A 23,436-nucleotide genomic window follows, 5' to 3' on the forward strand; every position below is an offset into this window, starting at 1 on the left:
TAACATCTTATACAGTGGTTTACTTGGCTCTGATGATGCATACAAGCATGAATTGAGATTAAATATCCAATGTGCACTAAAAAGAATTGAACAAAAGTTTAAGACCATTAGGCCATCAAAAGTCTGAAAGTCTTCAAATGTTTTGCTCTTTATTCAGGATTTTTTGGAACCAAATTAAACTTCAAGAGAAGTCATTTACCATGTGCACATCTACATAATATCTTTCAGCTTTGCAACAACAAAATACACTTCCTGATAATATGTAATGCATAGCATAATTGTTTCAATTCTGGTATTTTATGCCTCTAAATGGTCTCCTACACATTTTTATTTTCATTGTTTTCACCTTTGGAGTTGTCTCCTAGTAGCAATCAAGGTGATAATTGTCTTTCTCCCAAATCAAGATGGAAGGTGTCTTGCTAAGTACCTCCCTGTATAGGTTAGAGCTGATTAGAGACATCCCCTTATGCATGTGAAATCCACATCCTGTGTAAAGTAATTTCGTTCGAAGTATTATTGTAGTTGGCTATCAGTGATATTTGTATGCATCATTTTACCATATGCTTTTATATCTCCACTGTAGTGCAGGTGACAGAAGGGGTGGCTAAAATAATGCTTGAGTTTCATTCGTCGGGGCTTAACATTTTTAAGAAGAGAGAGTGAGAGGAACTACACCATTTGTTTAACCGTAAATTGTGTACATTTCTTAACTGTAGCTATGCAGACAAATTACACGAGATAGTATCAAGATGACTGAATAAGTGCTATCTAAACTCGACCTGAAATATTTTACTATCATTATATATGGTTTGTTTTATCCTTGTCAAGCATTGTGACAAAATGAAATCGACCTACTTACCCAATGTCATGGGTTAGGTTACCCGTTGACCAGCATTTTTTTTTTTGACCTTACATATAATTGCGTATGCTAAAATAGACATTTCGTAAATTGCATGCAAATTTATGTAATTAGTATTTTTCTAAATTTTAAATGCATGATTGCACCAAGACAAAGTTCTGTCCCCCTTGGCAATTTGGTCAGGCTACGGCCCTGAGCTGTTATGAAGACGGGGTGGTTGTGGAAAAACGTAATAGCTTTTGCTATAGCATTTTTCCTTGTCTCCAGTGCCTTTGCTGGTCTAGCAGAGTTACAGAGTACTTTGAATTGTGTTCACGACATAGGATTTGCTTCGTTTATAGCTCTATACACCGCTTTTTCGATCTCTGGACTTTGTTTACCAACCTTAGTAATTGGATGGCTCGGAATCAAACCAACACTGATATCCAGATTGGTATACTATGATTCCTGCTTCTATTATCATCGGTGTAGGAGCTGCACACTTATGGACTGCCCAACCTCTGTATATTGCCATTGTTGGTCAGTTACTGGCTAAAATAACAGAACAACAGGAAGATATCATGATCAACAAGGCAATGTCCATATTTTATAGCAATTGCCATGAAACAGTGGGGAATATAACGACTTATTGTAACCCACCTAGCAAAGAGCTGACTTACGTACTTTTAGGATGTTATGTAATATTTGGGATTGCAGCACTTGCAATCGTTGTTTTCTTTGTTGAAGATCTGAAAAATCCGGATTCAAATGAAGACAAAATAAAACCAGTAAAGAAACTTGGAACGACATTGAAACTTTGGGCCTGTCATAGAATGCTGCTATTGATTCCATTTTCTTTCCATACTGGTTTGAACCTGGCATTCATCATGGGAGACTTCCCAAAGGTAAGAATGAAGACAAACATACTTTAATACGAGCCAAACACGTAACTTAAAAATAGAGTCAATGGCATATCTTTGGAAAGGGGGGGTGGTCACCGACACCCAAAACACTGGCGTAGAGCTCGAGCTTTCTCTTTCACGTTGAAAGCGGCACATTCTGATGTTCATAAATGCTTAGCATTTGAGAGTTAATGTCAACAATTTCCTCTGTTCAACAGACCAGAAGTTTTTATAAGTTAGCAAATATATGTACACTAGCCAACATTATCTTACAGTATCAAAATATGTACACTAGCCAACATTATCTGTACAGTATCAAATATATGTACACTAGCCAACAGTATCTGTACAGTATCAAATATATGTACACTAGCCAACATTATCTGTACAGTATCAATTATCTGTACACTAGCCAACATTATCTGTACAGTATCAAATATATGTACACTAGCCAACATTATCTGTACAATATCAAATATATGTACACTAGCCAACATTATCTGTACAATATCAAATATATGTACACTAGCCAACATTATATGTACAGTATCAAATATATGTACACTAGCCAACATTATCTATACAGTATCAAATATATGTACACTAGCCAACATTATCTGTACAGTATCAAATATATGTACACTAGCCAACATTATCTGTACAATATCAAATATATGTACACTAGCCAACATTATATGTACAGTATCAAATATATGTACACTAGCCAACATTATCTGTACAGTATCAAATATATGTACACTAGCCAACATTATCTGTACAATATCAAATATATGTACACTAGCCAACATTATCCGTACAATATCAAATATATGTACACTAGCCAACATTATCTGTACAGTATCAAATATCTGTACACTAGCCAACATTATCTGTACAGTATCAAATATATGTACACTAGCCATCATTATATGTACAGTATCAAATATCTGTACACTAGCCAACATTATCTGTACAGTATCAAAAATATGTACACTAGCCAACATTATCTGTACAGTATCAAATATATGTACACTATAGCTAGCCAACATTATCTGTACAGTATCAATTATCTGTACACTAGCCAACATTATCTGTACAGTATCAAATATATGTACACTAGCCATCATTATATGTACAGTATCAAATATCTGTACACTAGCCAACATTATCTGTACAGTATCAAATATATGTACACTAGCCATCATTATATGTACAGTATCAAATATATGTACACTAGCCAACATTATCTGTACAGTATCAAATATATGTACACTAGCCATCATTATATGTACAGTATCAAATATCTGTACACTAGCCATCATTATCTGTACAGTATCAAATATCTGTACACTAGCCAACATTATCTGTACAATACGAAATATGGATGTGAAGATTTACTATATTTACTTATAATTTTCTTTTAAATTCCAGTCGTATATATCGTGTGCAATTGGTGTGAATATGGTAGGATACATATTTATTTGTTATGGTACCAGTAGTGTTCTTGTGCAGTGTCTTCTGTGTGCGACTGGACATATACTGGGGCGTGTCATTCCAATGCTACTTGCTTTTATGTCATTATTATCCTGTTACATCTTGTTACTAGTGTTAGAACCTACACAGACGACATTGACAGTAGTACTACTTTTCGTCATAGCAGCTATCTGGGGAGCAGCAGATGGCATTGTACTTCTTGAGTCAACAAGTAAGAAATCATTTTTGTGACACTCAATTTATTTCTTCACTATCAAAATAGGGAACCTGCAAACCCGCCATGTTGAATGTTGCATCATGGGAAATGTGATTGTAAATACTAATCAATTAGCATTGTAAACAATATTGATAAATTTTTTTATAACCAGGAATGATCAATTCATAGTCACCCTGATCTTTGTGGAAGGTTAATTTTATCAGTAGCTCCAGATTAGGTATTAATATAACCACAGATAATCCCATAGTCCTTTGCGTCTGAGTATGCTCAGTTTGGATTGCAAGTTCCCTATTGCTCAATACATTTAGGTCAAAGAGTTTTTCTTGTAAAACTTATAAAACTTATCTATTCGTGAATTCTTAGACTTTAATGTAATTTGGAGTGAATACATATTATGGAAATCAAATATAACGTACTAAGTCCATATGCTAAATAGAATCTATATTGCATATTTGATTATGTTAATAGCGCTGAATCAGTTGTGTAATACATAACTGTAGCCATCACACTCTACACTCTATTCTTAGTCTATAAGATCCATGTATTGAAACCATTCTTGTCTTTTGTTATTTTCGTACAGCAATACATGCTATAGTCTTTCCAACTGAGAAAGAAGCTGCCTTTGCCAACCTAGCCCTATGGAAGGCTTTTGGGAACACAGTGGGATTTGCAACGAGTTTGTTTCTATGTGTTAGCAGTAAGATTGCATTGTTAATAGTTTTGTTAGTGATAGCATGGACATTATACTTTATTTTGGAATTTATTCACCATAGACACTCAAAAGATGCTTTGAGTCTTACCTCTTTGCAATCAGAAATCGAAAAAAACACAAAACGCTATAATTAGCACGAGCGATTGCCAAGAAACGTTAATGTGAATCTTATGTGGCATTTATGTATTGTCCTAATAGTTGACAGCAAAACACGTATACATATTGTATGTATTAAGTGAATAATAAATATCCAAGGTTATTTAACCGATTCGCACAATTTGGACAATATTTGTTTAACATGTTGTCAAGGTCAACCTACTATACGTACAGGTCTAGTTTGAATTATAATTTATATTCTTAGTATTCAAATAAATTGTGTCTTCGGTTGTCATCTACTATATCTGTTTCTTTTTTTAAAGTGAGAGTATTATGGTCTGAATGTTTTTGAATAGGGGGCGCTTTTGATTAAAAGTTATATTACTCGTTGTGGGTTTATTTGATCTCTTCATTTAAACATATATCAACCTTGGTTGTGGGTCCCTTTTCGCCGAAAAAATAGAAATGGGAAGATAGCAAGAATGTGAATGATTTTAATACCATCCTGAAAGTGGCACCAGGTATATGTCCTAGAAACCTGGCTTATTGAAGACCATATTTAAGTATTCAATGGCTTTAACTTACTTTAATAACTTACTACATACCACACTGTTTGATATGTTGTGCTATAAATGGTCTCCTACATGTATTTTTAAGAGAGCACGCCTTGCCGCATCCTCCCCTACCAGCCAGTGATAGTGATGCTGTAAATTGAAGGGAAAAGTCCGGCTGGCTAAGTATCTGAAAGTGAAGGCTAGATAGATGCCAATACAAGATTTTTCTTTTGTGAAGCCCGCATCCGTCTGACACAGAATCTCACTTTAGTAAGTTAACATTGAAGTCAATTGTCACTGTCACTTTCATCCAGTGCACCGTATCTTCAGAATGCGAGAGCTCGAGGGGGTTAGCATATAAATAACAAAGAAATCTTCGTGTAGTCTTAAGCGGGGAGAGGGACTCAAACATTTCTTGGGGTGGCATGAAAATGGTTGAGTGCGAAGGTGGAAGACTTGAATATTTTTTCCCAGCCCCACCCCCAAATTCTGACCGCATCCTAACAGTGTGATCAATTTCAATACTCATAGATACCACAAAATAAAACTCTTTTCAGGGACAACAAATATAGTGGACAATTCATATGATGAAACTAGATTTATATTGGCTATATTTTACGAAATGACAGATATTTTACAACAGTCATTAATTCATGATAGTCAATGGCGTGACACTACATTTTCCAGGATGCACAGTTCAAGATAGTGGATTTTCCATCTCCCTATCCGTAATACCATGATGGGTTTCATCGTCAACTGTATCGTGGGCAATGCTCATCGTCATGACAACCATAAGACGTTGCGAATACAGTAACTGACTTCAAATGTTAGAACTTAAAACACGTGACTGGTACGTCAAGATCTTAAAACATGTGACCGACACGTCAACATCTTTAAACACGTGACTGGCGTCAAAATTACATAAAACAGTGTTCTTTATTACAGTAAACTTGGTTAAGTGTTACATAGCCAGAGAAATACAAAAATACAAAAATGCAATTATAATCATAACACAACTTTCATGGAAAGAAGTGGTCTAGAGTAGTACAAAATGCACTACTCCAGTGTCGTGTACTAAATCATTGTCTCTCGAAATGTTCATCTCTAATGCTGAATAGGTAAGTGTATTTGTGGCTAAACACTATGGTCAAGCAGTGATAATAGTAGTCTGTAAGTTCTGGTGTGACGGGCGCCCTCACACATTGGTCCACCCCTTTACAATGCTGTATGAAATAGCGCACAAATTTACACGTATTTTTGGATAAAATTTTTTTTAAAAACTATGTACAAATGATTAGAACAAATACATTTCATCCAATTCGGTTGATTATAGTACTGACTATTTACTGATACTACAAATAATGAAACAGCTTAAACATTTAGAGACAAGTTGTTTGTAAAAAATAAATGAGTAATTTACTTCACACATGTTTCTCCGAATCAAGTATTCTATCTCCTAGAAATGTTCTCTTGAAATACAAAAAATACATAAAATGTTCCCGCATTTTCAGCTGTCTCGAGTCTGATGCCAAATTGTCCAGAAATGTAGTGTATAATGTCTAGTTGACAAGTTAATATGTTGTCAATATGATTTATCAGTTTATCGAAGCATATCGTTTTTACATCCACTTTTCACAGTTATGGTTATACTTTCATCATTATGCTACGCCTCCTCTCAGGGAAAACTGGCGGGAAATGGGTTGACGATCGATCACAGGTTGTAAACCAAAAAATCCTCCACCGCCAATTGAAGAGCCAGATGCAACGCCAAAGATGCTTTGTAGGTAAGACGTACCCCTTCCCATGGCAGCAAAGCTTTCGTAGTAAAACAAATGATCAGGGACTGGCACTGATACGATACTTCTTAATTCATCTCTGTTTATGCTATCGGTGACACCAAGGGCATAGATCTCAACACCTACAACGAATATGAATAAACCATGTCAGTATTATCATGAGCGGCGAAAATGGAAGTTAACCCCCCCCCCCCATTTCTCTCTCCCTCTTCCTCACCTCTCTCTATTTGATGCAGAAACGAAAAATGTTAAGCTGAATCTCTCTCCCTTCTCCCTGTCCCTCGTTCTCTCCCTGTCCCTCGTTCTCTCGTTCTCTCTCTCTCTCTCTCTCTCTCTCTCTCTCTCTCTCTCTCTCTCTCTCTCTCTCTCTCTCTCTCTCTCTCTCTCTCTCTCTCTCTCTCTCTCTCTCTCTCTCTCTCTCTCTCTCTCTCTCTCTCTCTCTCTCATAGTTCACATCGTGATAACGTTATGTATCCATATTAAACTGTAGATATTTTATCATATAGTTGTTGTTCAACTTACCGGTATCTTTGAGAGCATTAGCAGCAGCAGTCACACTAAGACCACCATTTGATCTACCGTCTGTGATGAGAAACAGTACTTTGTGTGCATTTGACCTTGATCCAGCTGCATTGGTGAAGGCGTTCGTTCTTGCCAAGTTCAAAGCTCTACCGGTATGAGTTGAGCCGTCTACAAGAACAAATTAAAAGTAAAAGTCAAATTTTATCCTAATCGCATCTAGTAAAGATATACATTATGTCATGAACGACAACACTTTGGTGGTGTCATTTGGACGAATAGACGTTACAAGCAATCATTTTTGTTGCTGTGCTTTGTTTAGTAATGATTATACATTGTACTTTATATTCACACCGAACCAAAATATAAATGTTGAAGGGACACATTCGTATACGTGTAAGTTTGGGGATTTACTTTTGGTACATAGTGAAATATTCTTATCATATTGAATCATTGTCTAGTACCTGGCAGAGCTCGAACTGCTCAGTAAAGTACGCCATGAAAGGGAGCCCCCGAACATCGCACCTTTTGTAGGAGCAAAGGCAATATGGCTGTGCGACACGACATACCTAACAAGTTACAGTCTGGGTGTTCAGGTATCATATAATTAAACTGGCACATGGCGTCATTTTTGGGGTATCAAATAAATCGGAAAACTGACATTCTCTGATTACTGTTATAGCTTCATCGTGCAAATTCAACCCATTTCTCAAGTTGTGTCGACACCTATTTTCTCCAGTAGATGTGGTTTCTTTTGGTGCATACGCAGATTTTTAGTCAAAAATGGCAAATCAGCTTCACATGATGTACGATGTCATTAACGTAGGGTTGCCATAAACTCATCCGAAACTATTTAAACCTTTGACAAATTTAGGGAAATTTAACGTTGTTGATTCTCGATAGAAAAGAATCTAAAATCTATATGTATAGAATGAAATGAATCTTAGTTTATGGAATATTTGTGGCAGTATGGAAACCAGTATTGACGGAAGCCAAATATCGTCAGAATTATTTACCTTTTTTAAAATATCAGCGGAATTGGGGCAAGCGCGCTAACAGTGACCATTCGTATTTGGTGATATAATTAATGTTATGTTAGGGGGTCTGACACAATTCATATCCCATGAGAGCCTACCTATTAATACTTAGCTTTAATACAGATATGCATCTCAGTTTTGCAGTCCACTATAAATCGTCTGCATTCGTGCCATGTTTAATCTATTTCAAACTGTCTAAGAAGGTATACACTAAAATTTCGGTCACAATATTTTTAGTACCAACCTTCGAAATCAATTCTGCCGATGGCATCCTTGCAGGCGTCCTTGTTGGCACATGCCAAGAAGTTAAAGTCTAAATCAACTTTGTGAGCACTTGAAAAGGAGATAGCAGCAATGCGGGTTTCATCAGGTGAAATTGGAACCGGGAACAAATCAATCAATTGCTGTTGAGAGGGAAAAACACAAATGTCTTTATTAAACTCATTATGAATAAACAAAATGAAAATATTGTTCAATATTAAATCGATAATTTAAGAAACTATCAAGATTTTTTCTGTTACCATGGTTACATGACATATGTCGTGTACTCAATCTGCGCACATAGTAACATCCGTCGATTTATATTGTTAACTAAAGTAATGAAATGATATTAAGACTAGGACTGCCATACTTAATTCTAACTTTCTCATCGTAACACATTAAAAACGATGGGTCGGTCAATCAGTTGAAAAAAAATTAAGTACATGTTAAAGTGTGTGTGTAGAGATTCGTGATATTTTCATTTCCTAATTATACTTTAAAAGGAAAACTTTGAATTATTTGTTTTATGAAATTTCCCAATTATAAATATAATACACAATAATTTTCGTTCAGATACGCTCACGGAGTTGCCATCGTACATACAATTAATGACGTCATTGATTTTCTAATCCTGTCGTAGAGGGTGTCATTTTTATTGTTTCGCCTGATTGAAGCAATGCAGAGTCTGTCTGGTAATGAAACTGATAGAATTCAGTACAGTCGTTCTTATTAAATACACGAAATTAAAATACATACCTTGACCAGATCAATGGATTTGGTGAAGTCTGTTGTGCCAATGCTGCCACTTTTATCAATGACATACAATAAATCAACTGGAGGTGGTGAAGCTTTGCCGAAGAAACCACGTCCTTGTGATGCTGGTGAAAATTTGCCAAGAAAGTGTGTGCCAATAGACTCGGCTGTGTCATAAGCTGCAGTGTCTAGTGGGACAAACAGAATAAAATATTATTACATTAGAGACACGAAACCTGATTGGGTTGTTTGCAAATTTAAATTTATCACGTTAAATTACGAATGTTTCAATTTATAAAAGTGTGACGTCATTAAATGATTAGATGGTAATTTCTAGTCTTATCAAATTCATAAAATACTTATATATCTCCCGAGTACATGAAAACGATTTCAGTGAATGTTTAAAATATATTAATTACTTTATAGGGCCGATCTGAGTCGGAGAATGTCAGTGATTTGATAATCACCGTGACCGCAACCCTTGTCGAGGGACATCATGTCATATCATATTCATAATCACAGCCTTGTTCATGGATTTAAACTCCAATAACGCCTGTGTTTGTTATTGTACACAGAAAAGCATCATGACTGGTGATACTACATAGTGACCGACTTCACCTTAAAATATTAGAATTCAAACTAAAATAAAATATTTGAAAACTTACCTGTGATTCCATCAGTACCATCAAGTGATGCTGATATCCTACTGCCTAACGAGAGGCCATGACACTGATTTAGGAGAAATCCAAGAATTACGATACACAGCTTCATACTTGCGGCTGAAAGATGAATAAAAACAAAAGTTATATATAGTGTACTTTGAGGGCGTCCTCGTGTTGCGTTTTCAAATCAAAGTTATTGTATTCAAATTTACGATCAGACCATTTCGAACTAGGGTGTCCAAGGGCTTGGGTTAGCATGGTCACCACGGGTATGTCTGCAATGCATGCAGTGTCGCCCGTTTTTAAAACACTTCGTGTAACACTTGTACGGGCAGAGCACACGGGTACAGCACAGTCACTTGTAAGCTCATATTCTATTCAAGGATGGCCATGATACAAAATAATAGAGTTACTAGGTATTTACGAATATTCAAAAAATATCGTCACTGGTGTTTGCACTGAGAAACGAATACGGAATAGTACAAACACCGGTCGGTAATGGTATTTTTTAAATAGTCGTCATTATTTTGTATTAGAATATTAGCTCACAAGTGACTGTTGGGTACAGTCATTTGAATACAAAGACTGTGTAACATGTGTTGCGTAATCAATTGAAAGTTCTGAACATCATGAACATGTCACTCGTGTTTAGACATGGACCCGACATTGGGGTCTATGGTTTAGACGATGACGTCACAAGCTACAGTTCTAACAAATGCCAGTGGTAAGGCCGTTGACTGCAGGCTATACGATTGATAGAATCAACGCATTGAAAACATTTTGCGCATTTTTACATTTAACTACCATTAGCCTACCTGTAGACTTGAAAACGGCAATCGCTACACTATTCCATTATCCTATTAAACTGACATTTTGATTTTTTTTGAATTTGCGGAAATAACCACATGCAATTAGGGTAGTGGAATAGTGTAGCAATAGTCGTTCACAAGTCTACTTTACAGATAGGCTAAACTACCATAGATCTATCGACTGCACAAGAATAGAAAAGATTCCTATCAATGTCCAAGTGCCGCGTAAGTTTATAACCATTCTACTAATTGTGAAATGATAATAATAGATGTCATATGCTTTGATTCTTGAACCTGGTGTTCGAGTGATTTGCCCTTAACTTGTACGCAACAAAGACACAAATGTAAAGGGGAGGGAGCCGTGGGAGGGTGTAACAAATTTATATAAATGAACTAAAAACATTTGGGGTGGTGAACGCGAGTCGCCAGTCTTACTACTCATCAAAAGACGATTTGAAGTAGCAATAGACAGAATAATATATTCTTACCTCGAACTGATTTAGCGTCTCTTCTGCTTCTCTGATATGTTGACTGGACGATATCTTGTATCTATCTGTTGAGTTGATGGGCCGATCACCCCTTATATAATATGCCGAGCTGGGCGGATGTCCAGTGAAGATAACCAATCGGACTTCGTAGAAAGACACACGCTAACTTCCGCCGATTGAATTACACCATTCCAGGAATCTTGGCATATATAATTTTTTCATGAGCACTATCTCCGGAAATTGTTCTCAAGAATCCATCAACATTCCAACCATTAACAACAAGTTAACGAAAACATATTGTGTATAAATGTGCTGATAATTCTACGCAAAGTTTTCATTCAGATATTACAACTATTAAAAGTACATGAAAATGCTTGGCACTAGTCTATGTGTACAAGTGACACGATTGGCGAGTGATAGCCTTGAACTACATTCTCAAATTACTTCCTATGTGTGTTGTATTTCTCACGTATCTAATTAACCTTGCTTCTCAGACAATTTATACTATTGTCTGAGATTCCATCACCGTCTTCGACGGCAACCCCCATTTAAACATTAATGCAATAACTGCTGATATACGGTTAGTACTTTACATTTGTACTTTTTAAAATACTTTTGTATTTTATAACGGTATTCCACTCATCACAACGTATCATTCATTGACTCTGAGTTGAAGGACAATGAAAACGAAATATGTCTATAACGTGAATTGTACAAGTTTGATGCAGCGTGTACGAACGTGTAACAGCCCTGTAACGTGAATTGTACAAGTTTGCTGCAGCGTGTACGAAAGTGTAACAGCCCTGTAACGTGAATTGTACAAGTTTGATGCAGCGTGTACGAACGTGTAACAGCCCTGTAATGTGAAGTGTACAAGTTTGCTGCAGCGTGTACCGTCCGCCGCGAGTGTAACAGCCCTGTAACGTGAATTGTACAAGTTTGCTGCAGCGTGTACGAGATAGTGCGGGTAGAATTGTTTTCAAGGCTATATATCAGCAAGTCTTCATTGACACAGCATTTCAGTTATGACATCATCCTAAGTTCTACACGTAAAAACTTATTTTAGATTATAACATTTCATAAAAGCTATGATTAATATTACAGACACTATCTTTAGTCCATTAGTCCTGGGGTCATAAGCAAGACAGCACCGCCTTTGTGGTTTGAGTTTTTTTAGTCATATATTATATTTATATTCTAAGCTATGTGAAGACATTTTTTGATACTGTTTGTATCGGTAGTATTTGTTATAAAGACCGTGAAGTCCACGGAGTCATCAGTGCATAAGATACTATGCTTGACAAAGTTGGTTCATTGGAAGTATGTCGCTGTATATATTATTTAAAAATGTTTATTTTATCAGCAGTGTTATTATAAACTTTACACTATCGTCCCTCGTTGGTGCCATAGTTGTAGTCAGGATACCAACGTGGCATCCGATCATCTCTAACCCTTCTAAAGAGAAAACTTAAGATTCGATACTAAACTACCATATTTGTAACATTTTAAAGTTAAACCTTAAAACTATTCCAAATTTCTATCGTGTGTCTGTTTCGATTCGGACTGCATACAGAGTGTTCAAATATTAACATCAATTCTTAGTATTTAGATATTTAGGGAATATATACTGGGGATAGTAAACTATGAATTCAAGTTTTAATAAAGCAACCGAGTATTTGCCTTCATGAGTTCTAGTAAGCAACCTAGTTTTCTTAAATACATGGGGTCTGTCATGTGCTAAAACATGAAAGGTCAATTGTATTAAATGTCGTCTCGGTGTTCTTGTGGAAAAAATCCCCCATTGTCAGCTAGTATTGAACTCTTTCAGTCAACATGAGACCGAACACATTATTATCGGTAAACAAGGAAATTGGAAGTATAGCTAGTCTATCTGTAGTTAAATGACTTTGACATACTATCATAGTTGCATGTATCTTTCACCATTCACTGACAAGTTGTAACCATGGTTACCTGTTGGATTTTCCTCGCGTTGATCAGAGGTGTCTACAGCAACATAGGACCATATCAAAACAGAATACTGTATTATACATGGAGCACCATTAAAAAGACTCTTAATATTTTTGTCACTATAAAAGTTTTACCATATATGTAAAATATAGTATCCTTGTTTTATTGAAACAGTCCTTTATAGCTGCAAGAGCACTCATTTTCACTGGAAATATATGTTTGTTTCCGATAACATGACATCAGAAAATATGGTAGGTAAGTTGGGATTTTATTTCATTTTGCATTTTACGTCTGTAATTACTTCGACCAAAAGACAAGATACTCATTGGTCACAATACTTCCATAACAGTTGATGAGGTGTAAAAGAAGTAAATGAAGACAATTATGTGATTCAGAAGTAGACAAACACAATATGCAGACTGTGCTGTTATAGCATGACAATTCACAGCTTATTTGATAGTTATGAATTCTTTCTATGGCATTTGGCATTTTCCTTCGTTGTGTTTCCAAGGACTAGGGATATTTTTCGAAAAAATGTTTCATTCACGAAGATAAACTTATCATCATAGCCCAGAGATTAGTCTAGTTCTAAACTGGTACAGTATTACGTATTAAAAGTAATGAAGTTATTTGTTAATACATAATACTGTACCAGTTTAGAACAAGACTACACAGAGACTTGTCCCTTAGTACTACTAACTCAAGAACTCTTGGTGTAGAGAGCTTCTTGAGATAGTAACACCATGACAAGTCTCTTGGTGTAGAAAGCTTCTTGAGATTGTAAGACAAGACAAGTACAATACAATGTACATTGCCTATTGCTCTGAGGATGACCTGCAATCAATGAGGAAGCTATATTCGAGTTTCTACGAACTCGGATGGGGTCGCGGTTTAAGCCGAAAAGTCACGTTTCCGGTCGATGGGTAACCACATACTGTGACATGGCATTGCAAGCACGTAGACACAGAGTGCAATTCGATCTTTATCAACAGCCGGAAAAGTTATTACTTACTTATTCCATGTAAGCTATTAAACCAACTCCAATCCATTGATCTGATTCTAAAATGTACCACCCTTTTCCACCGCTGAAATAATATACATATCCTGTTGCTTGTTATCCTTTAACTCCACTGATTGATCATAATTTGCAGTCAATGACTTTTCTAAACTTCTCGTTGTACTTGATGATATTTAGTACAACAGTCTAGAAAATTTTCCAGCTTTTACTACGACATGTTTATGTGCGATGACCTTGATTTGACAGTCTTGTATTTTTGAGGACACGGATATCCTATAATATTCCCAGTTTCTATAACATGTACAAATTGATTGAACGACCAAACTATGATTAGCGGGCGCATGTCTAGTTATGTCATGGTCTAATCTAGTTTACATACACGGGATTTATAAGCTTATAGTTAGTAAGCTCTGATTTTAATGTTGAACAGTCTTGTAATTTCTCAATGTATTGTTATTAAATACCACAGGCACTCGACCCGAGATCTATGAAAACAATGGATATTGAATAAAATGATACACAGGTTACAAACTAAATGTCTAATGTTTCCTGTGTATGTACGAAAATGTATTACATGGGTGAACACACACAGCATTCTTACGACGCACAACATGGTATACATACATACATACATACATACATACATACATACATACATACATACATACATACATACATACATACATACATACATATATACATACATACATACATACATACATACATACATACATACATACATACATACATACATACATACATACATACATACATACATACATACATATATACATACATACATACATACATACATACATACATACACACATACATACATACATACATACATACATACATACATACATACATACATACATACATACATGTATACATACATACATACATACATACATACATACATACATACATACATACATATATACATACATACATACATACATACATACATACATACATACATACATACATACATACATACATACATACATTCATACATACATACATAGTAAACATTAAACTTAGACATTTAGTTTGTAGACTGTGTAACTATCATTTGATTCAATATCCATTCATTCATAGATCTCGAATGGAGTGCCTGTGTTAAATACATCCCTATACAATTCGTCTATAGCTAACCTCCTTTATAACACCATTGTGCATTCGAAACATTCCTCTCAGTGTAATCAATCACTTCGTTCGTCTCCTTGGCGTATCCAACCATGTCCCTGCCCTGTGTGTTACTGCCCTCAACGGTCGCTATGATATAAAAGTGAATGTTTTTTCCGTCGACCTCAGACCTTCTACACGGGTCATCCACGTCTGAATATCAAATTACTAATACATTTCAATATAGGAATTTAATAATAACAACGAATTCACGGCAACCATTACTGTGGACATTAAGATGGCGGCAAAACATTCCGACGAAGATCTAGTCCTGTACTATGAGGGAAATTCCTACCACTGTCATCGGGTATGTCGATTATACCGCTGTTATTTTATACGTATTTAGGGAATAGTTTACCTAACAACGTACGTTCATCTATTCTGTAAAGTTCATTGACACTGGTTTTGTGTGGTGCATGAAACACTGAGCTAAGCGAGTACACGAAATCAAAACTCAATTGAGGAAGGTGAAGTATACACAGCAAGGCTCAGTAGTGCCATTGTAGTAATTGAGAGACCAGGTATTGACAGACAATAACCTTTGAACTTATATATATCGATGCTACTTGGTACTCGTTGCGTTCCATGCATCAAAACTGTTCTAAATCGGTGTGTTTTCTTTTATTTTTTAGTCTTAGCCATTTTTATCACAACAATGGTACTATACTATACATACAAATAGTTATGGACGTCGTTTCTATTTTTGGACTACTAGAGTTCATTCAGATATAAGGTACACTTGCATAGTTACAATTTTGATCACTGCCTTCAAACTCCACTTTTCGTACATGGTCTGCACCCCTTATAATTTCTCACTTCATCGTCGATGTAAACGCCTTTCTCTAAGCTTTTAATAAGGTTTCAATAAATATATATTACTAATCTTAGAAAATCCCGAAGATATTCCAATAATTTCATGTTCACAAGCCAATTAGCAGATCGTAGCAGGCACCAGAATAACCATGGGTCCAAACTATACCGCTCCTACACATGTGAAGATTTTCCAATTTTAATATAAAAGTACTGTTTTTGTTCCAAGAAGATTTCCAAAATCGCATGGCTATTTATTATTCTGTTTACAATAATTGATTGCAAATCTACAAATTATCTGAACTCCCCGTTGACCTTTCCTTTATTGTCGTACGACACGCTATAATTGACGTCTTTCTCCTTCGGTGAACGAATATTGTATTTGATATACAAAAACATGTACATGACTCCTTCTGTGTGTGCGAGCATGTGTTTTATTTCGACAATATACTAGTATCTGTGTGTCGACAATATATCTGTGTGTGCGAGCATGTGTTTTATTTCGACAACACGTGGCCCTAATTTTTTTCAAATTGCATTATCATTTGTTAGTCCAATCTCATTAAAATCTGATGTGGGAATATGGCTGGTTGGTCTTTTCCCCACTCCCAGGACAACAAATTTAAAATAAAGGACAATATACGAAGGAAATGGAGGTAAATATTATAAAGTAACAGAGTCGTATTCCCACATATGATAGCCAAGATCAATGAATCTCATGTCTCGTTACATATGATAGCCAAGATCAATGAATCTCATGTCTCGTTACATATGATAGCCAAGATCAATGAATCTCATGTCTCGTTACATATGATAGCCAAGATCAATGAATCTCATGTCTCGTTACATGTGATAGCCAAGATCAATGAATCTCATGTCTCGTTACATGTGATAGCCAAGATCAATGAATCTCATGTCTCGTTACATGTGATAGCCAAGATCAATGAATCTCATGTCTCGTTACATGTGATAGCCAAGATCAATGAATCTCATGTCTCGTTACATGTGATAGCCAAGATCAATGAATCTCATGTCTCGTTACATGTGATAGCCAAGATCAATGAATCTCATGTCTCGTTACATGTGATAGCCAAGATCAATGAATCTCATGTCTCGTTACATTTGATAGCCAAGATCAATGGATCTCATGTCTCGTTACATGTGATAGCCAAGATCAATGAATCTCATGTCTCGTTACATATGATAGCCAAGATCAATGAATCTCATGTCTCGTTACATGTGATAGCCAAGATCAATGAATCTCATGTCTCGTTACATATGATAGCCAAGATCAATGAATCTCATGTCTCGTTACATATGATAGCCAAGATCAATGAATCTCATGTCTCGTTACATATGATAGCCAAGATCAATGAATCTCATGTCTCGTTACATGTGCTGCGTTCGTTGAAGCATATTATTACACATGTGAATCCTAGTACAGACAATATCGAGGACCGTGACAAAAGAAGACAGCTGTGTTCCACTGATAATACATGTAATGACACGTTGAATTACAGAAGTACAAAATTGTCTACTCGTCAGTTGCATGGCTGTATTGCTGATTAATTATTAATTAACATGTGGAATACAGACGAATTACCCCCACTCTACCCCCACTCCACCCCCACTCCGTCATTACTTGTTGGTGCCAATGCACACTTAGAATGTTTTATCATAAAATCACCAACAAAGAATTTACAACCAGTAAGCTTAATATACAACTATTTCTATTGTTAACATGTATTACATAAAGTTACAATTCTATTTGTAATGTGTGTCCCTAACGGTGATATGTTAGTGGTATGGTTAATTTTTTTAGTGATTTCAGTAATGAATTGCAGAGATTTTAAAGAAAATGCAACAAGTAAGTATTCCCGTAAATGCACACCAACAGTTGTTTATGTATAAGTAAACAACCTATGGTTCTCAGTCCATTACCCAAATAAACTTGATATGGGACAAGTTAAAATAATGAATGGTCCACAGCTATTTTTACCTGTGATAATGAATATGAAGGTAATAATTCGAACATTACGTCAGAGTAATAAGAATGTCAATACCACAACGCTGAGCAGTTCTCCTAATAAGTCGAATAACTATCAAAATAAGAACGGCACCCTAAGGCTCGAGGTTCGATGACTGATGCTAGTAAAGTCTTATAGTAAGACCTTGGATCTGTACTTTAGGGATTGCCAAATAAAACTGAAAGGTAATGAATACCTCTGTCTTCGGGCTAGCGCCCTCAGTAGCGACCTTAGGTCACATCTAAAGTAAGTGGGTTAGCCCGGGGATGTAGCAGCTTGACTACTGCTAGTAATATAATGCCACATGGATTAACTAAATATGTACAAAGATTGGTACCTGATCTCCACCAAACAAACCACCAAATCGAGGTGAAAACATAAACTACCATCAAGTCCCATTTCCATACGTAATAATTAGCAAATAGCTAACAAAAACAGAATAGAAATGGCATTATCGCGAGTGTGTTGAGAGTTGCCGCTAATAAAGGGTGTTGGGATAGTTTTGATATTTACTTGGTCTTCAGTGTACCGTGTACATGTTACCATGGTTACAATCACAACCAGTGTTGTCGTCTCATTTCCTCTATGACAATCGGTAAACGTAGTATGTGTTTATATTCACAGGTTCTGTTGGCATTGGAAGCGAAACATTTAAGATATAGAAAACAAGAGGTTGATGTTGCTGAATTGGAGAATCTGTCCCCGGATTACATGAAATTAAATCCCTCGGGAGATACACCTACACTTGTCCATGGTGTTGAAGTCATTGTCGGGGCAGAGAAAATACTGCATTACGTCGATGAAGCCTTTCAAGAAAGTAAGTCAGGGAAATAATCATATGTAATACCGTAGCAGTTTCTCAGTGTCTTAGTTTTTTTAAAAGAAGGAAATATTAAAACATGGCTCTCAATTGTTGAAATGTGGGTCACCTACCGTTAACAGTATTCTAAATGTTCTGAATTAAAGTTGGTAAGTTAGTTTGACACCGCTTTTTTCGAGAAAAAATTGTTGTGTCCATATAAGTCATGACTGTGCAATATTCGATCCCGAGTAATCAGATTGACTGAACAAAATTTCCTCTTACCATCTCTTCGTAAGGTGCTCGACTATATCCCGAAGAAACGTCAAAAGCTGGACGGAAAAGCCAATACCTTTTGAAATTGTCCAACAAACTGGATTTAGACATTCTGATGCGAGGTGTACCAGTAAATCAACAACTTGCAGGGGTTGATAGAGACGATTTGGCTGATGGTTTCACAGAAGAGGATGCCCTCAATCGAACGACGTGTAAGTAACTTGACGGTTTCAACTACAACTTAGATTTGTCTTAGAAACTGTTCCCAAAGTATTAATTTATCATCGTTTGATATTAGATACAATACATTTTGTTATCTGCTTTATATGATGGACATGTCGGCTCAATATACAATCATGTACGAACTTCATGGCATTGTTTGATGTAGTGCCTGTAAAAGCAACCCAAAGGAACATTTTCTTGACCATTTTGAGATGTTCGTGTTCATTCCAGTGTTTAGGGAAACTCTTCCCAAAAGGTGCGACCAGTTAAACGAAGAGCATGATGATCTGAAAGAAGAATATCAAAAAAAGAAAGAATGGGGGTTGAATTTTCCTGATCAAGTGAATATTGATGAATTAGATGCCGCTCTCAAGATGACCAATGACGTCATTGCTAAACTCGAAGACGAACTCACAATAAGGAAAATAGAAGAACCACCAGGTATTATCAGTTTTGCTTTGAGTCGTTGCTAAGGGTTACAGCGAAAGCAGAAACGGCTTGCAATCGAATCTGTACCAGCCGTTGATGGTTACTTGTTAATTGGACAATTAGATTAAATAGCCATATCTACAGCCTGTGTCGGTTGACGATATCAGAGGGATATGAGAGAGAGAGAGAGATAGAGAGAGAGAGAGGGAGGGAGGGAGGGAGGGAGATATATAGAGAGATAGAGGGGGAGACAGAGAGGGGAGACAGACAGATACAGAGAAAGACAGAATCAGACAGACAGACAGACAGACAGACAGACAGACAGACAGACAGACAGACAGACAGACAGACAGACAGACAGACAGACAGACAGAGGGGGGAGAGAGAGAGGGAGGGAGGGAGAGAGAGATAGAGAGAGATAGAGGGGGGACAGAGAGGGGAGACAGACAGATACAGAGAAAGACAGAATCAGAGACAGAGAGACAGACAGAGACAGACAGACAGACAGACAGACAGACAGAGATAGACAGACAGACAGACAGACAGACAGACACAGACAGACAGACAGACAGACAGACAGACAGACAGACAGACAGACAGACAGACAGACAGACAGACAGACAGACAGTTGTTAATCTAGCGCAAGCTTTATACAGAACATTATGGATTTTTCATTTGTCGTTTCTGCATCTATTTTCTTTTATCCATCACTGGTAAACACAATAATAATTTGATTGATTCCTGAAGATTTTTATTATATTTCACTTGTGCACTCCTAACCCATGATTCAGTTAAATGTAAGAACATATGAAACTCACTATTATGACTGTGATTACGTGTTGTGTTAGTTAGTTAGTTAGTTAGTTAGTTAGTTAGTTAGTTAGTTAGTTAGTTAGTTAGTTAGTTAGTTAGTTAGTTAGTTAGTTAGTTAGTTAGTTGTTAGTTAGTTAGTTAGTTAGTTAGTTAGTTAGTTTGTTTGTTTGTTGTTTGCTTGCTTGTTTGTTTGCTTGTTTGTTTATTTGTTTGTTTGTTTGTTTGTTTGTTTGTTTGTTTGTTTGTTTGTTTGTTTGATTGATTGTTTGTTTGTTTGTTTGGAAGGCTAAACTTCCTAAACATTACTTCTAGGTTTTGAGTGACTAACCCCCACCACCACCACCCACCCACCCACCCACCCCACTCTCCCTGCTGTGATATTTGTAAGGATATTAGCTGGTATTTTACAGACACTAATCTAACAAGTTGCAAACATTGTATCAAAGAATCAGTGTTTTCACTTTATCTTCTCAGAAAAAGAATGGTGGCTTATAGGCATCCGAATAACAATAACAGACATCTACTGGGCTAGTAACCTGTGTCTTCTTGAAAACCTTGGACTTGCTAGACGATACTGGAGTGATGGAAAGAGGCCACACGTTGCAGCCTATCTCAATAAAATAAAGCAACATAGCAGTTTCAAAGCAGCACCTCAAACAAAATTCGAGACATTCGTCTCGAGGATTAAAACAAGATGGCCATGGATAGTACCTGTCGGTGTTGCCGTTGCTGGTGTTCTTGTATTCTTGGTCCTATAAAGTCTACTCAATAGTGTAGAGACGGTACACCAACCCAAAAAAAACTGTAAAACCTTTCGTCGCGTGCATTTTCAATTCTTGTTCTTCGTTGCTGTCGATATTATGTTTTCAATGACTTGCAATGACTTCCATCGTGCTCCGGCGATGTTACTATTTTTCGTCTAATAAAAGCTAATCGTTTGTCCATTTGATAGCATTTCAGCTACTACTATTAAACACCACCACCACTACAAATACATCTTCCGTTGTTCAACGATACTAGTTCAGAAGGTTACAGCTATCTTTAATAATCTTACTACAATAGATGAAATTTGCATAATCGAATTGAAGGCAGTAATTTGATTACAATATCAACTTGAAGTTCAAGTACTAATACAGGCCGAACTGTATTCACTCTGTAAAATGGCCATGACTTTAAGTTGACACAACTACTTACACTACTGAACATACGGAGCAATATTAATGTATAGTGTATCAAAAACCTTCGGATATTGACAACCAATATCACACTGCCTCATCACTATTACTATGGTCAGTTCAGAAATTTTTAATAACACTTTTCATTTTCCAAATGAAAAGTTTATGGTAGCTGCCATTAGGCTCCACAGAATGTCACCGTGTTTTTGCCACAGTGGGGTGGTTCAATACAATGATGTACTTAGAGTAAGACGTTCTGTACAGATACACAATAAGAGACAGCGATGACGGATAACGATGATAACAACTACGTGCAATAGAGGAATTGGCATGGGTCCCCCTGTATAACTGCTTGTAATAGGCAATACCCATGGATCTTCTATTAAACTGGCATAAATCGTTTTCCCATGTAGTGAGTTACTAAACACTAGCCAGGTTGCATGAAACCATCTTGCGTGCTGATTGAAGAAAGTTGGGATCGAGTCTTAATGTGATTTAGATTAAGTTTTAAATTCTCAGGCTGAGTTGCCATCATTTTTGCCACAGTACGGAACTGATGAGCTAGGGAAACAAATATAGCCTTGACGAGACAGTATCGTATAAACAAATATTTTTTGTAAAACAAAATGATACATTAGCAAGTTTTTACCGATGAAAATGTTGTTTTACACCAAGGGCATTCTATACATATTGGAATTACATAAATAGATTGAAACTTTAAAGTAATTTAACATCTAAGTTTTAAACCAATGTAAGTAACAATTTTAGCCTTATAGTCACAACTTACACTGCTATTGTTTCTGCGGTTTGAGGGTTTGAATACGTTTCACGCGAATTTTTGTTGATTGATGGAATTTTTTGACGGCATACAGATTCTATATTTAACATGTTGAATCAACTCAACGGACGGTAACCAGGGATTATTGCAGTCACTGACCTATTTTGATAATTTTGTTCAACCATACATCATCTTGGACATGTTGAAATATGCATCATATTGTCACAAAGAATTAATCTATGTGTGTTATTTAATTGAATTAATAAAAACTTATTTTGAAAGTGAATTTTATTTTGTTTTGCGTCATACGTACTTTTTCTGCTTGATTCTCATCGAAACAAATATAATGTATGTATGTATGTATGTATGTATGTATGTATGTATGTATGTATGTATGTATGTATGTATGTATGTATGTATGTATGCATGCATGCATGCACATGCATGCATGCATGCATGCAGGTATGTATGTATGTGTGTGTGTGTGTGTGTGTATGTATGTATGGATGTATGTATGTGTGTGTGTGTATGTATATGTGTGTGTGTGTGTACGTGTATACATGTATGCAGGCAGGTAGGTAGGTATTTATTTATGTGTGTTTGTGTGTGTGTATGTGTGTACATTGCTCAATTTTATATTATTTTTATAGTATACTATACATTCCACTGTCTATTTCAATAGACGAGTTTATTATCAAGTTGAAGAATTCAAGGACTTGACATTAAAAGAATCAACATTACGTAAGTTAATTACTACTAAGTGCACAACGAAGTACGTAAAAACAAGAATACCAA

The 23,436-nt window shown here is 36.2% G+C and overlaps 3 protein-coding genes across 3 annotated transcripts; 2 read left to right on the top strand and 1 right to left on the bottom strand.

Annotated features, from left to right (window-relative positions):
* The first annotated feature begins 1,061 nt into the window (after positions 1 to 1,061).
* On the top strand, positions 1,062 to 4,611 carry LOC144437370 (protein unc-93 homolog A-like). Its single transcript, XM_078126295.1, has 5 exons — positions 1,062 to 1,155; positions 1,289 to 1,743; positions 3,172 to 3,445; positions 4,032 to 4,148; positions 4,583 to 4,611. Exons 1-5 carry the CDS (start codon positions 1,062 to 1,064, stop codon positions 4,609 to 4,611), a joined length of 969 nt encoding a protein of 322 aa, XP_077982421.1.
* A 1,119-nt stretch (positions 4,612 to 5,730) lies between these two features.
* LOC144437753 (matrilin-3-like) lies at positions 5,731 to 11,223 on the bottom strand. The gene is made up of 6 exons (XM_078126767.1): positions 11,139 to 11,223; positions 9,845 to 9,958; positions 9,183 to 9,367; positions 8,410 to 8,569; positions 7,132 to 7,299; positions 5,731 to 6,731 (listed from the first exon to the last, which is right to left on the bottom strand). Exons 2-6 carry the CDS (start codon positions 9,948 to 9,950, stop codon positions 6,472 to 6,474), a joined length of 879 nt encoding a protein of 292 aa, XP_077982893.1. The 5' UTR covers positions 9,951 to 9,958; positions 11,139 to 11,223; the 3' UTR covers positions 5,731 to 6,471.
* Positions 11,224 to 15,452: 4,229 nt separating this feature from the next.
* Positions 15,453 to 22,884, top strand: LOC144437794 (ganglioside-induced differentiation-associated protein 1-like). Its single transcript, XM_078126818.1, has 5 exons — positions 15,453 to 15,619; positions 18,774 to 18,966; positions 19,248 to 19,436; positions 19,678 to 19,887; positions 21,163 to 22,884. Exons 1-5 carry the CDS (start codon positions 15,551 to 15,553, stop codon positions 21,444 to 21,446), a joined length of 945 nt encoding a protein of 314 aa, XP_077982944.1. The 5' UTR covers positions 15,453 to 15,550; the 3' UTR covers positions 21,447 to 22,884.
* Positions 22,885 to 23,436: the final 552 nt, after the last annotated feature.

This window comes from Glandiceps talaboti, chromosome 7, assembly GCF_964340395.1.
Source record: "Glandiceps talaboti chromosome 7, keGlaTala1.1, whole genome shotgun sequence".
NCBI classification, from domain to species: domain Eukaryota; kingdom Metazoa; phylum Hemichordata; class Enteropneusta; family Spengelidae; genus Glandiceps; species Glandiceps talaboti.